The following is a 15601-nucleotide window of genomic DNA, read 5'->3' as shown; positions in this document are numbered from 1 at the left end:
CAGTTGTCTATTTCCTCTAGGCTGTATATCCATGGGCTGACTTTCTGTTAATGTAAAACATCATCAATTTTCAGTTGCCAATAATTCCTAAATAACTTTTTGTGTAGGGTGTGTATACTGTATGTATGTGTAAGTTAAAAAAAAAAAAACACTTCGGCGCTTATGAATAAAGTAAATCTAATCTAAAAGCTATGATTCTTTTTTTTTTTTTTTTTTTTTTTTTGCGGTACGCAGGCCTCTCACTGTTGTGGCCTCTCCCGTTGTGGAGCACAGTCTCTGGACACGCAGGCTCAGCGGCCATGGCTCACGGGCCTAGCCGCTCTGAGGCATGTGGGATCTTCCCAGACCAGGGCACGAACCTGTGTCCCCTGCATCGGTAGGCGGACTCTCATCCACTGAGCCATCAGGGAAGCCCTATGATTTTTTTCAAGAGGGCTTAAGATATAAAAAGTTTTTTTATTATGCCATCCATCTGAATCCAACCATTGATCTGTACCCTTATTTCTGTGTGCAGTATTGCCCAGTTTATCTTCTGTGTGTATAGTATATTATAAGTTTTTTATTGACATACTTTAGCTTTGCTATCTGTTTACTACTTAGTTTGGAATATATGCCAAGCTTAAAGATAACGAAACCACATTTCACCTCTCCCCCAGCACGTTGTTTATCAGATTTGTCATTTTAAGGCTCTCTGTCCTCATAATTCTAAATTTTCTTTCCACTTCCAGAATGTAAGTGACTTTCTCTAGGATATTTTATTCTATTGCTAATGTATTGTTTTTACATATTCTCTCCTAGACTGAATCTCTGTGGGGTTTGTTCATATTACACATTAGGGCCCTACTGAGAACCCTAGTATGTCTTTGTACATATGGACAGCAAAGGCCTGACCCAGACTAATCCCTGATATGCATGTTGCCTGCTGCTTTCAGAGCTCTACCGACATCTTTTTGTAAAGAAATCTAAGCTTTGGTCCTTTGCACACGATGCTGGTAAAGATTGTATCTTCCCCTACCCCCCCAAGAAAAAAATCGGGGACAGACGAATGAAAAGATTTCAGAAGTGTCTGGTTAGAGGATTCTTAAGTTACCCAAAATCATAATTGATTGGAATTAGAGCCATTCTGTTAAAGTGGAACCTTATAACTTCAACCAGTCAATCCATTTTCTTCCCAAACATTTCCCTGGTGCCTGTTTTGTATAAGACAGTGGTAGATACAAAAATAAATCAGACATGGACCAATCAGGATATGAGGGGCTGTGGTGGCCTAGCCACGTCAGTGCCAGAGCTCACACTCTCCAGCAAGATGGTCCCTTGGAAGAAAGAATAGAGCAGATGGGAAATATCGAAAACCAGTTGATTTTGAAATTCCATGTCTACTGAAGATTAGATGAAACTCATATTATTCAGATGAATAATACAGGAATACAGCTAACAGACTTGAGAGCTTTGCCACTCCTGAAATCCTAAGCCCCGTTCTCGATACTCAGATAGCAGAAGTATAGTTGAAGAAGATGAAATGGTATTGCAGGATATAAAGGAAAACTTCTCATAAGTGCCTTAGCAAGAGCCACTGCAAGTATAGCCGGTTAGAAGTAAGTATTGCTTAGGTATAGACCGTGGTCAAGAATGAGAGAGGGAGATAAATTGTGTTGTGGAGGAATCTCGGAACCCTTTATGAGAGTTAATGACCTTTGAAGGATAGAAGCCTGGTATGCTTAAAATTGTGAAGTGATAGTGAAGCGAGGGGTCAGGACAGATGACAAGAGGTCATCAGAAGTTGAATTTGAGTATGTAAGTCCATGATCTCAATGATGAAATCTTCTTTGTCTTCAGTTACTGACTGGTACCTTTTTGAGGAAGCATTGGTCAGAAAAGCTTGCCCTGAGTGTTGTCATATGTGACCATTTCTTCTGTTGTTTCTTTTCAAGGAGATCTCTTTGCTGCCACTTTCCTCATTAAGAATGGGGCCCTTGTCAATGCTGCTACGTTGGGTGTCCAGGAGACACCGTTGCACCTTGTAGCATCGTACAGTTCAAAAAAACACTCAGCAGATGTGATGTCCGAGATGGCACAGATTGCAGAGGCCCTCCTGCAGGCTGGCGCCAACCCCAACATGCAGGACAGCAAGGGCAGGTAAGTCAGGGAGCAGATCACCTGCTCTGAGCACAGTTCCCACAATGTTATTTTATTGTGGCACATAACTGGCAGGCGGGGACTTCAGGTTTTTTAGTTCAGCATTATTCTCTCTGAATTTTATGGAAGTTACAAACATTGATTCGTTTTGCAAATGAGAGAGACGACTAAGGCCAGAGGCATTTGGGGAAACCATTTCCATCCTGGGTAACTGAGGTCCTTGGATCTTTAAGCAGTTTCTGTCATCTCCACAAAACTCCATTTCCACCTTTTTGTAAGTACCTCTGCTTCAGACAGCTCTGTCCACACAGCTTGCCATCTTCCACAGCATACTGATAGTAGTTGTCATGTTCCTTTTGCCCCTTCCCAGAAATATTTGGTTGAGGATTCCTTGTGGTTTAGAATCTGAGAACGGGCTGCTTATCTCTGGGACACCAGTGTGTGAGGCATTGAAGGGAGTTAAGCCACCTGAATCACCAACACTAGGGGGACCCACTTCTTACCATAGCAGCTCAGTATTTTATACCTTTAAAAAACCCTGTCAAAAAATAACTGTGAGGTCGTCAGAATAGGAAAATAGATTTGTGTGATGAGTAAGGTACTTAAATAAGGTGGATCTCCATGAACTCAGTATAATGTCATAATTACCTTATTTCCCAAAATAATTGCATTCCTTTTTTTCTTGTGATTTCTTAATCTTTTTCCCCCAAGTGTAATAAATTCTGGCATTCTGTACCTCTGAGATAGATACCAGCCTGGGAGTCCCTGTGCTCTGTGGTGACCATCTTCCTCAGGGCACATGAGGGCTAAATAAAAGCAGTGAAGAGTGGTTAATCAGTTCCTATCGATGCCACTCATAATGTGTTTGAGTATAACAGAGAATTATGGGAAGAAAAAATTTCTTTTCAGAATTGTGGAGGATATGTAGGGGAAAGTAGGCATACCTATGGCAGAAACTACTGTTTTATTTGTTTTAAAAACATGAGTACATATACATTCAATGAGGGTCAATATTTAATTGAAGAGTATTTTATATCTCTTCCTTTTATTGATTCTTGTTCTTTTGGCTACTTGAATAAATTGTAACATATAATCAAATCCATTTTCATCCTTTGATACTTGATCATGGTTTTGGAAAACTGTTTGTCCGGATAGAAAAAGAAACTCTGGCAGAAATGGGGAATTTCTTGTGGATTCTAGTTGCCTCCTGCTGTGAGTAGTCCTGAACTGGGCTTGTCCTGAATTGACACCTCTTCTTCATCCTGTAGGTCTCCCTTACACTTGTCCATCATGGCCAGGAATGAATACGTGTTCAACCAGTTGCTGCAGTGTAAACAGTACGTAGGGAGACATGGAGAAATGAAAAAGCAGTTGTGAGGGTGGGATTGTGAGTGAAAAATGATTCCCTTAAAATGTCTTTTAGCATTATCCATTTTAATAAGTAAAAGTAAAATAAAAAATTGTCATTCATAAAGTACAAAGAGAAAGAATGAGGCTGTTGACAGTACAGAGTGTCAGAAGACGATTATACTTGCTATTCACATTGCTTCCTCATTCCAGATTAGATTTAGAGCTGAAAGACCATGAGGGCAGCACAGCTCTGTGGCTTGCCGTGCAGTACATCACTGTGTCTTCCGACCAGTCCGTAAATCCCTTTGAAGACCTCCCTGTGGTAAATGGGACTTCATTTGATGAAAATAGCTTTGCAGCCAGACTCATTCAGCGTGGCAGCAACACCAATGCACCTGATGCAATAACAGGTAAAACACAGGCCCCTAAGAGCTGATGCTCAAGTCTGGAGACCCCATGAAATATTGTCAGTGTTTTTACCAAAAATTTAAAAACCCAGCGGCATGCTATTATGAGAATTATTTTGTACGTAATTTTAACCATAGTAAAAAACCTGATCTTGTGCTTCCAAAAATCTAGCCAGACTCGATAAATCCGTTAAGCTGAAACACTTCTATTTATTTAATGCAGTGAATTTCAGTCTTTTTGGACTCAAAACTCTTTTCACCCTCTTAAAAATTATATCCCAAAGAGCTTTTGTTTAAGTGGATATCTTTGGTATTTACCATGTTAGAAATTAAAACTGAGAAATTTTTAAAAGATGTATTAATAATAATGACAAACAATTTTATGTTGACATATAACATTTTTTATGAAGAATAACTTTCAGAAAAAAATTTAGTTGGGAGAGTGACTGGTTTCTAGTATCTGCATCTGTGTTCAGTCTTTTGAGATACGTTGTTTTGGTTAAAGAAAATACCCTCACACAGTGATGTAGTTGGAAAACGAGGCATATTTTAAGAGCCTTTTCAGATAATTGTGGATATATTTCTTTGATACTACAGTGAGAAGAATTTATCAAGGGATAATTTTTTTAAGGTTAGTTGCAATATGGAATCTGAAACTATATCAGTGAACTTTTTGTACTCTGTTATATAAAATCCATGGTCTGTGTGTGCTTTGAATGGATTTCTTCATGTGTGATTTTGTAACATCATGCCTTAGTCATTTGGAAAATCTTGTTTCACTGAGTTATGCAGATCTTCAAAATGTTCATTTATTTTAGAATCACATTTATTAATATCACCACTGATCTCATTGGAAAAGTCTTTCAGTATTGAGAAGCTGTTAAACTTATAGTTGCAGACAAAAGTTTTCCAAAATGCTAATTTCACTTGGAAGATCAAATTTTGTCATTTGGTGGAAGTATTGCCAGTTGTTTTTCTTACAGAGACAGGCTTACTTTTTAAGAAATTGTCTGTCAAATACTCAGGTTTGAATAACCATAGTTTGTTAATCAGTCATTCTTTCAAGTAAAAATGGTGTTCCATGAAAAAACTGTTAGTTCAGCTTGCAGTGAAACAATGACACAAGTGCTTTCCTTTGAGACAACTTGTGTAATTTGTTACACAACAGATGTAACATACTTTATATACTTTATGCATACTTCTTATTTTGTCACACAGAATTTTAAAGACATGTACTCAATGTTGAGATTTATTAAAGTTAGTAATTTTTACTGCTTTATCAAGGGCCACCGTAAGTGAAACTGGTTATGTTTTTGACCGAGTGCATGGCTGTGAGGAGTACAGTGATTACCACTAGTACATTTTGGGGCCCCTGCCTTGATTTGTGTTAAGGCTCCCCAGTTTGATCCACCATTGCTTTTGTGCCCTCAGTGCAAATGTCAGCACAGGGGGAAAAAGCAGATAACATCAAGTATTATTATTATGAAAATAGTTTTGACCTCCTGGACCCCCTGAAAGACTCTGAGGAACCCCTACGAATCCAAAGACCATACATTGAGAACCACTGTTTTAATGTGAATATGTCCTTGATCTGACTAAATAAAACATGGGGATATTTTAAGGAGCGGGATTCCATGTGGTTCAGTATTGAGTGCTAGCAGTGTATAAAAGCATGGGTAAGTGTCACTAATGAGGGGAACTGGCCAAAAAAAAAAAAAAAAAAGATATTAAATATCCCTTCCCCTAAAAGAAGTTACTAATTAACTTTAAATAAAGGTCAAATGAAATCACCCTTTGGGTGACATAAAAGCTAAAGGCAGCAGTACTACAGGATGGGGAGTACAGGCAGAACTGTGTTTTAGACTAAAGATTCTCTGGAAATGAGATAGTTACTAAATAGCTTTTAATTTATAAATGTTTGTTGGTTATTGACCATACTTCCACTGCTTTCTGATTTAACTGCATTGTAGAAGAGTGTGACATATAAGAGATCGGTTCTTTGGTGTTTCGGACTTGAATGTTAGACTCTTAGAGATACAGTTTTTATGAAAGTCTGACATGTACTTGAAAAGAATTGCATTCTTTAATTGTAGGATGCATGTAGCATTCTCTGTTTACGTCCATTAAATCAAGCTTGTTCATTGTGCTGTTCAGATCTTACTCATTAGCTTACTAACTCTTGGACTCCTTGATCTGTCCGTTTCTGGGAGGTATATTAGAAATGGTCACTGCGATTATGGATTTGTCCATTTTTCTTGCTAGTTCTGTCAGTTTTACATTATATACTTTGAGTTTTCATAGACATATCAGTAATGTTTTAGCAGTTGCAGGTTATCTTTGTTCTGTAGGGAGGTATATGATTTAGTTATTGTGTACACTGGCATGACTACAGAAGTGAAAGTGGGACTCTTATTAGGAGTCTCAATTAGAAAGACTCTCAACTAGGCATGGAATCACTTTCTCTGAGGGAAAAGATAAAAATGGCATGGAAACAAAGCAGTCCTTTGTCCCGTTGCTTTTCCTTGGTTTTAGTCCTGGTATTTAATTTATTTTGAGTTTTCAAATAGCATAGCTGTAGAACGTGAGACTTGTGTTTATCCAAAAAGGAAATGGATTTTAATAGAGAAAACACTGTTCTGGGACTAAAACCATTTCAAGAGGAAAAGAAGAAAAAAAAAATTTTTTTTTATTGAGTATAATTGCTTTACAATGTTGTTTTAGTTTCTGCTGTACAAGGAAGTGAATCAGCTCTATGTATACCTATGTCCCCTCCCTCTTGGACCTCCCTCCCACCCCCACCCCACCCATCTAGGTCGTCAGAGAGCACCAGGCGGAGCTTCCTGTGCTTTATAGCATGTTCCTGCTAACTATCTGTTTTATGCATCGTAGTGTGTATATGTCAATCCTAATCTCCCAATTCGTCCCACCCTCCCCTTCCCACTTTGTGTCCACATGTCCGTTCTCTACGTCTGCGTCTCTATTCCTGCCCTGCAGATAGGTTCATCTGTACCATTTTGCTAGATTCCACACATATGTGTTAATATACGATGTTTGCTTTTCTCTTTCTGGCTTACTTCACTCTGTATGACAGACTCTAGGTCCATCCACATCTCTATAAAAGACCCAATTTCATTCCTTTTTATGGCCAAGTAATATTCCATTGTGTATATGTACCACATCTTCTTTATCCATTCATCTGTTGTTGGACATTTAGGTTGTTTCCATGTCCTGGCTATTGTAAATAGTGCTGCAGTGAACATTGGGATACATGTGTCCTTTTGAATTATAGTTTTTCTCAGGGTATATGCCCAGTAGTGGGGTTGCTGGGTTATATGGTAGTTCTATTTTTAGTTTTTTAAGGAACCTCCATACTGTTCTCCACAGTGGCTGTCAGTTTACATTCCCACAAACAGTGCAAAAGGGTTCCCTTTTCTCCACACCCTCTCCAGCATTTATTGTTTGTAGATTTTTTGATGATGGCCATTCTGTTAGGTGTGAGGTGATACCTCATTGTAGTTTTGATTTGCATTTCTCTAATAATTAGTGATGTTGAGCATCTTTTCATGTGCCTCTTGGCCATCTGTATGTCTTCTTTGGTGAAATGTCTATTTAGGTCTTCCGCTCATTTTAATTGGGTTGTTTGTTTTTTTGATATTGAGCTCCATGAGCTGTTTGTATGTTTCGGAGATTAATCCTTTGTCTGTTGCTTCCTTTGCAAATATTTTCTCCCATTCTGAGGGTTGTATTTTCATCTGGTTTATGGTTTCCTTTGCTATGCAAAAGCTTTTAAGTTTAATTAGGTCCCATTTGTTTATTTTTGTTTTTATTTTCATTACTCTAGGATGTGGGTCAAAAAAGATCTTGCTGTGGTTTATGTCAAAGAGAGTTTTTCCTATTGTTTTTTTCTTTCTAAGATTTTTATTTAGAAGAGTGATAGTGTGAAGTAAAACATTTCTAAGCCAAGAACAAACATATTTAAGGCCATAGGAGTAAAACTAAAGTATTTAAGGAGCATTTTCTGGTAGAACTTCGGCTCACAGTGTCTCCAAAATGGTCATCTACCCCAGAGGTTCTTAGAGATGACTTCCCAAGCCTCACCCCCCAAGGGACGTTTGGTAACATCTGTAGACAGTCTTGATTGTCACAATAAGGTTGAAGGTCGTGGTGCAGTGGTTAAGAATCCACTTGCCAATGCAGGGGACACGGGTTCGAGCCCTGGTCTGGGAAGATCCCACATGCTGCAGAGCAACTAAGCCCGTGTGCCACAACTACTGAGCCCAAGTGCTGCAACTACTGAATCCCACGTGCCTAGAGCCTGTGCTCCGCAACAAGAGAAGCCACCACAATGAGAGGCCCGTGCACCGCAACGAAGAGTAGACCCCGCTCACCACAACTAGAGAAAGCCCATGCGCAGCGATGAAGACCCAACACAGCCAAAAATAAATTAATTAATTAATAAAAAAAAATAAGGTTGAGAGTGTTACTGGCATCTGTTGGGCAGAAGCCAGGGATACTGCTAAATATCGCACTGTGTACAGGTCAGACTCCTCCTCACAGCAAAGAATTATCTGGCCCAAAATGTCAGTAGCACTGCTGTTGAGGAATTATGTTCTAACCAACCCTGGTAAGGAGACATAGCTTCCCCCTGGTCCTAGGAGGTGGCTAGTGGGAAATCCAGGGAGGAATGAATGTCTTTTGACTTCCAGACCAAGTGTTTTCTCCCCACACAGGCTCATTTGAGTCTCTGTGTCCACACACAGGGTGCCTGTGTAGACTTAAATTTCACCTACGTCTAGTGTGGGCTTGTAAGTTGTGAAAGGTGGTAGGGAAGGGCAGGGTGTGGTGCAGTGTGGAACTTGACCTCATTTTTATGCAAATGGAAGAATGAATATGTGTATTTTCTCCTAGGAAATTGCTTACTACAGCGGGCAGCTGAAGCAGGAAATGAGGCAGCAGCTCTTTTCCTGGCAACCAATGGTGCCCACGTCAACCACAGAAACAAGTGGGTAAGTGTGACAGGGCAGCCAGGTGAAGCGGCTTTGGTCTGTGGAAGAAATGGCAGTGGTGGATGGGTAGGAAAAAACAGAATAGATTCTCTTCAATTTTTGTCAAAAAAAAAAAAATACATGGACACTGTTAAAAAACCAGAGTCTAGTCGATGCTTTTATCCTCAAATATTGGTTGATCGATTCATTCAGCAGCCACTTCTTAAGCATTTGTGGTATGTCAGGTCCTAAACAATACACTGTGGACTTCATGGTCTACTAGAGATTAGCAAACATGGACACAACAACCTACCATATTAGCATCTTAATTTTTTGTAACATTTTACATTTGCTAAAGTTTTCCTGTGTGAATGTTTATTTAGTCTGTATCTCAAGCTAAGGCAGATGGTGCAGTGTTAAAGGGGGGCCTTTCGGGTTGCACATTCCTGGATTTACTAGGTTTCCCATTTCCCATCCTGCTGTATGTGGTCTTAGGCAAGTTGCTTAACGTTTCTGAGCTTCAGTTCTCATCGGTAAAGTGGGGTTAATATTGATTTCATAAGGTGTGGTTAAGATAAAAATAAATGATAAATTTAAGTGCTTATTAGCATAACATCTGGGACATTAGAAACTAAATAATAGTTATTTTTACTTTATAATTTTCAGACAGGGAGGATGTGTTTATCTTTAAGATCACATTTATTCTGCAGCTACTTTGTGCAAGGAGCTTTAAGGTTATTATCCCTTTCAGTTCTCACAGTGGATCTAGAAGCAGCATGTGTTGAAGGGACATTATCAACATCTGTAAATCCCTCATTTCAGGGTAAAGAACCTTGAGGTTCTGAGAGGTTAAGTGACTCGTAAATAACGGAGCCAGTATTAAGACTCAGGCACTACAACATACAGTTGCATTTTCTCTCAACAGCGCTGGGCAGAGCAGTAAACAGTAAGCTTGGTGTATGAGACAAATCAATGTGTCATGGAAGCACAGAGGGGAGGGCAGCGCCATTTTTTCCCACCATTAAATCTACTAATCTGTCTGCACCTAAACCTGCACCCGGCCTGCTCTTCAGCTAGAATGATGGCATGGCCCTGTATGCACCAGCGGCTGGTTACTTGGCTTTGCTTCTGCCATTATGTGTGTCTGCCTCTGTCTGTCTCTCTCCTGTATCATCACTGTTGCCCACTGTTCATTTCTAATAGCATACAGACATGCTCTACTGTCTCTCAACTTAAAAAAAAATTCTCCCTTGAGCCCACGTTGTCTACCAACTGTTCCTTCTCTGATACCCTTCAGAGCAAAACTGGGTGAAACCTTAAGATGTAGAGGCACAGAGGAGACTCGACTTGAAAGCAAGTGAGAATGACACTGGAGACAGGTCTGGAATGCTGGTTTAAGGTCTTTGGACTTTATCCTGTGGGAAGAGAAAATCCACAGAAGTAGGCAAGCAGTATGATCATTTTCGGCTTGAGAAAGCTTCCTGGGATAGCTGGTGGGGTGGATGTACCATTGAGATCCAGGCTGGAGCCAGATGGGAATCATCTAGACAAGCAATGGCTTGTCCTGACCTCTGATACTAGATTTGGACCCAATGGGATGGGTTTCAGAGGAATTGCAGAATGATAGTCCATGGGACCTACCTCTGTGGCTCTCAGAAGCAAGGGCTGGAGAGGTGTTAAGACGGTTGTGTTGGATCCAAGAAGAGAAGCAGGGGACTGGCCAGGGGGAAGAACTGCTGTGGGGAGAGTGAATTCCATTTTGTGATTGTTGAACTCCTTTTTAAACATTCAGGCAGGGATATCCTGCAGGCAGTGGGAAAATTGGATATACAGACAAGGCTGGAGATCCTGGTTTGAGAGTCCCCTGCTTGTATTCCCTGGTAGAAGTCATGGGCGTAGATAAGCGTACCCAGGGAGGCTGTGTGGGGGGAAGGGCTGGAGCAGAAGACAGCCCGAGGAGGAGGCTGTAGGGAGAGGGTGGGGTGGGAAGGGGTCCACGGGGGAAAGAAATGAAAGAGCCAACCCTTATCACCGGTGAGATCACAGTGGCAGGACCCGCAGGGGATCCCACATGGGGAAGGTCAAGAGGCGCAATAAAAACACGTTAGCTAGAAATGAGGAAATACAAAACCCGCTCAAAGCATTCAAAGTGGTTCCCTCTGGGAAAGGAGAATTTTTTTTAGGGAAAACAAGGTGAGACCTTGCTGTTTTTCACAGCAGGCCTTGTAGGTGAAGTTCTTGGACTCTAAACAGTGAGGGTGTGTTGCTTCGGTAGGAGCCGGTGCAGAGCAGTGTGTTCAGTTTGTTTGGGTGAAAAGATCCAGTGTGTGTGTCTGTGTGTGTGTGTGTGTGTGTACAGGTGTACACATATATGTATTCACACATATATACACATGTGTATATGTCTTTGTGTGAATATTCCGTCACTGGAGAGAAACATGAAACTGGTAATAATGGTTCCTTCAGGGGAGGATAATGGGGTAGGTGGGGGGAGGCATGAGGGGAAACTTCTTTTCAGTGTATACTCTTGCACCTTTTGAATACTGAATCAGGTGCCTCTAATACCAATGAAAATTTTTTTAATTTTAAAAAGTGGGGGAAAGAGGTGTTTCTTGATCAGAATTCAGGATGAGGTTGGTACAAGCTGGTTAAAGAATCAGGGCGTCAGTGTGCGGGAGGGGGTTAGGAGGCTGTGGCGGCCGACGGACAGCACCGCCTGTCTGTGGGGCTGTGGATGTGAGGCTTTTCTGATTTCTACAGTGTTTATTTTAGCGACGCTCGGAGGTCGTCTGTTTAATAATAATAATAATGTATTATTTTTATAATTAGCAACATAATTCTAAAAACTGAGTGAAGGGTGGAAATGCAGAAGATGAGGACCCAGGGTGTTCGGAGGGTGCTTGGGAGGACATTGGAGGAACTAAGGATGGTGGCACAGGAGAAAGGGAAGGAGAGGAGACCTGAGGAGTGGGACAGACCTCATGGAGCTGCTGACAGGATGAGCCAGGGGCTGTGCCTGGCACTGGGGACTGAGTTGCAGCACGTAGGCTGTCTTTGTCCCTTTGTGAAGGGGCCTCCTAGGCTGAAGTGCTCTGACTGGGACTATTCATTTCTGTTCAGGGAGAAACCCCGTTGCACACGGCCTGTCGGCATGGCCTGGCCAACCTCACTGCAGAGCTTCTGCAGCAGGGAGCCAACCCAAACCTACAGACGGAGGAGGCCCTGCCTTCACCAAAGCAGCCTGCATCCTTGCCCAGCTCAGCGGACAGCAGCGTCTACCTGCAGACACCACTGCACATGGCGATTGCCTATAATCATCCAGATGTGGTGTCTGTCATCCTGGAGCAAAAAGGTAGGTAGTTAGGGATTACTGCCCATCACCGTGACCTTTGCACAGTGGTTTTGAGTAGTTAATGACAGAGTTGATGTTTCTTCTATTGGTGAGTTTTCTTACCCCAAAAATCCTTTGCCGTCAAACCAGATAAGCATATATTCTGGCTCCGGCTACTGTTTTTCTCTGTGTACGTTTTCAGGATGGGGCCTGCTCACTTCACCCACGGGGTTAAGGTTTAGAGTCTCTGGCTGCTCCTCTGGTGTTTCGGGGTGTGGCCCCAGGCCACTTCAGTGCGGGTCAAGCAGAGTTCTGCCTTGGCGTGAGCACTGTCTCTGGAAACTCTGCCGCCGCCGGTCTTCCACGAGCCGGTCAGCTCTCTCGCCCACCTCTGAGCCTCCCTGGCAGGTGAACCATGAGAGAGGAGCCAGAACGAGGGGCCGAGGGAAGCCCCTGCCACGAGGGAGGCCCGTTTCCCTCAGAAAGTCATCTTCCAATTTTTCTCTTTCCTGCCTTGAAATTTGTTTTACTCTTTCCTGCATCCTTGTTAAGGCCGGCATCTTTTAGCACTGAGCTCATGGAAGGAAGTGGGGTGTTAGATAGGCCGTGCCTTTTTCTTAGCCCACACAGGAGTTATACGATGGTAGGATTTATCTGTTAGGGAAACGTCACCAGGGCATTGTTTTGATCCTCTTTTCAGTAATCAAGTAATTAATGTGTGTTTCCATAGTGGACGCTGTTTTCCTTTTGTGAAGATTCAGTATTTTAACCTTTAAAACCATTCATTTTTCCTCATAAACTTTGCTCTAAAATATCAAATGTCTTGGCTTCCACTTCCCACAACAAGATTTATCAGTTCTCTGTATAGAAATGATCAGTCAGTCAGTTTGAAATTGAGCTGGTAGACTCTTGAATACTTTAGATGGGATCCATGGGACGGTGAAATCAAGTGTTCTTTTTCTTTTAAAAAATTTAGCTAATGCTCTTCATGCCACCAACAACCTGCAAATTATTCCAGACTTCAGCCTCAAGGATTCCCGAGACCAAACTGTGCTGGGCCTGGCATTATGGACTGGTAAGGTGGTGCCAGGGCCTGCAGACAGACATACGCCAGACAGTGGGCGCTAGGGGAAGGGAGGTGGAAGGGTCGGAGCTAATCATTTGTTGTAGGACAGCCTTTCTGTTTGGGTTCAGCCCGTAATATCCAGTGGAGAACTGCTGGCTTTGCAAAGTTGAGAGGGTGTTTGTTGTAGTAAGAGGTTGATGAAGTGGGAGAAGCTGAGCCCACGTTAATCGGGGCTTGTCTCTTTCCCAGGCATGCACACGATCGCAGCCCAGCTGCTGGGCTCCGGGGCTTGCATCAACGACACTATGTCCGACGGGCAGACCTTGCTGCACATGGCCATGCAGCGGCAGGACAGCAAGAGCGCGCTCTTTCTCCTGGAGCACCAGGCGGACATAAACATCAGGTGGGCTGGAACAGCACTCCGCCACAGCACCAGGCCACGCTTAGTTGAGACGGTTCATAGCCTTGCTTGTAGAAAAGAGTTTTGTTCCCTGTTAAAGGGAGAGCAACAGTGACTCTGAAAAAGTACCAATGCAGTGTTGTAATTAAATGTAATCATAGACTCAGAAGGAGAATTGTGTGCTTTGCTCTTATTTGAACCTTTCGAGACCAGGGCACAATATTGCACAAATCTCATTAAAAAGGACAGTCCAAAATCAATTGTTTAAAAGTAGGAATTTTCAGTTATAATGAAGAACATTCCAACAGATGAGCTATCAAAAGGCTTGAGGGGCGAAAATACACAGTTAAATTTTTATTATTTTTGCTTTTTCAAAGGAATTTATCTTTATCTCCAATGTCACCTGACCCAGAATGACTGAGTGGGTGAAAGTGTTTTGTCAAGTGGGTAGTTGGGGTGACATTCTATTCAGATGCTGTTGAAAGCAGCTGTATGCCTGTAAGATTTCAGCATGCTGGCATGTTTGGCAGTTATCTTCTCTGTGCAATAGGATAGCCTGGCTGTATTTTTTAAAAAGACAGGAGGGACAGATGCTATTGACAGGTTAACTTTCTCTGAAAGAATATTAGTGAATGTGGGTGAAGTGTGTTTAAGGGATACAGTGGACTCTGGCCTTTAGGATGCCCAGAAGGGCACGCTTTACCATTTGGCCCCAGATACAAACATTGGTTTTGGTGTCCATGTCCCAGCAGGACTCAGGATGGGGAGACAGCTCTTCAGCTGGCCATCAGAAATCAGCTTCCCCTTGTCGTGGATGCCATATGCACCCGAGGAGCTGACATGTCTGTGCCAGATGAGAAGGGGAACCCCCCACTGTGGCTTGCGCTGGCAAATAGTCTGGAGGACATCGCATCCACTCTGGTGAGACAAGCTCAACTTCAGCTCCGTTTACACATGGGGATATTTTGTGTCAGAGATGGATTTGGGGCCTCCGTAGCAATCATGAGGAGCATGAGATCTACCAAGTAACAGATTGGGTCAAGGACAAGCAGTCAAAGGTCATGTTAAAGAAGCTTGCGGTTCAACGTAGCCTTGGCCAACACCTTTTTGTACGGTGTCTTTATCAAGAAAACTACCAAGAAGCAAGAGAGCTGAGGCATTTCCTCAGGCGTCTGCTCCGGTGGTGGCTTAACTGGCTGTGGGATGTCCTCACTGTTACCACAGTGATAAGTTCTCAAATCTCAGGTTTGTCCCCCTTATTCAGAAGACAGGCTCCAAAAGTGGAGGTAGCCCCAGAAGCTCATTTAGTTTTCTGAAGGGCCTGAAATGTGACATAAAGGCATTTTAAACCTGGGGGCTTTACCCAACTGTTCTTGAGATTACCTGCTGTTTACAGGTGTGTGTTACTGGGGGCTTGTTTGTGTGTATGTGGGCATTTGTGTGTGTTTTCTGTCCCTTCTAGGACACAGCTCTAGAGGGCACTAATCAAACATATCTTCCTTCTGTTTCTCAAACCCCTCCCGCAGGACCTAGTGCAAAAACTTGCACCGAGCAGATTTTAATCAGTGTTTGTAAAACTAATGAATGGTACAGATTAAACTAAATCTCAGTTAACTATCTACTGTGTCTCGCCTGAAAACTGGGTCTAATGATGTGTGTAGGGCTCACAGATGGTAATAAACATGTTTACCTTTGCTTGGCAGTGCTTGTGAGTGACCTGTGTTTTCCTGCAGGTCAGACATGGCTGTGACGCCACGTGCTGGGGCCCAGGACCTAGTGGGTGCCTTCAGACCCTGCTGCACAGAGCCATTGATGGAAACGACGAGTCTACTGCCTGCTTTCTTATTCGCAGGTCTGAGAGGCCTGAGTATCCCTCCAGATCTTATTCAGCGTATTGCAAACTGGCCCTTTTCTCATTTACTCCAA

The 15601-nt window shown here is 42.4% G+C and overlaps 1 protein-coding gene across 3 annotated transcripts in view; it reads left to right on the top strand.

Annotated features, from left to right (window-relative positions):
* The window catches only part of ANKFY1 (ankyrin repeat and FYVE domain containing 1), a 76478-nt gene that overhangs the window by 42780 nt on the left and 18097 nt on the right, over positions 1–15601 (top strand). For all 3 annotated transcript variants that reach the window (XM_033423183.2, XM_033423182.2, XM_033423188.2), the window contains 9 exons: positions 1932–2136; positions 3405–3473; positions 3697–3896; positions 8802–8899; positions 11999–12230; positions 13186–13284; positions 13525–13678; positions 14428–14596; positions 15409–15527. In XM_033423183.2, coding sequence (XP_033279074.1) covers positions 1932–2136; positions 3405–3473; positions 3697–3896; positions 8802–8899; positions 11999–12230; positions 13186–13284; positions 13525–13678; positions 14428–14596; positions 15409–15527 — 1345 coding nt within the window. The remainder of the gene's footprint in view (positions 1–1931; positions 2137–3404; positions 3474–3696; positions 3897–8801; positions 8900–11998; positions 12231–13185; positions 13285–13524; positions 13679–14427; positions 14597–15408; positions 15528–15601) is intronic.

Source organism: Orcinus orca, chromosome 19 (genome assembly GCF_937001465.1).
Source record: "Orcinus orca chromosome 19, mOrcOrc1.1, whole genome shotgun sequence".
Taxonomy (NCBI): Eukaryota; Metazoa; Chordata; class Mammalia; order Artiodactyla; family Delphinidae; genus Orcinus; species Orcinus orca.
This window is presented reverse-complemented; position numbering and strand designations above follow the sequence as displayed.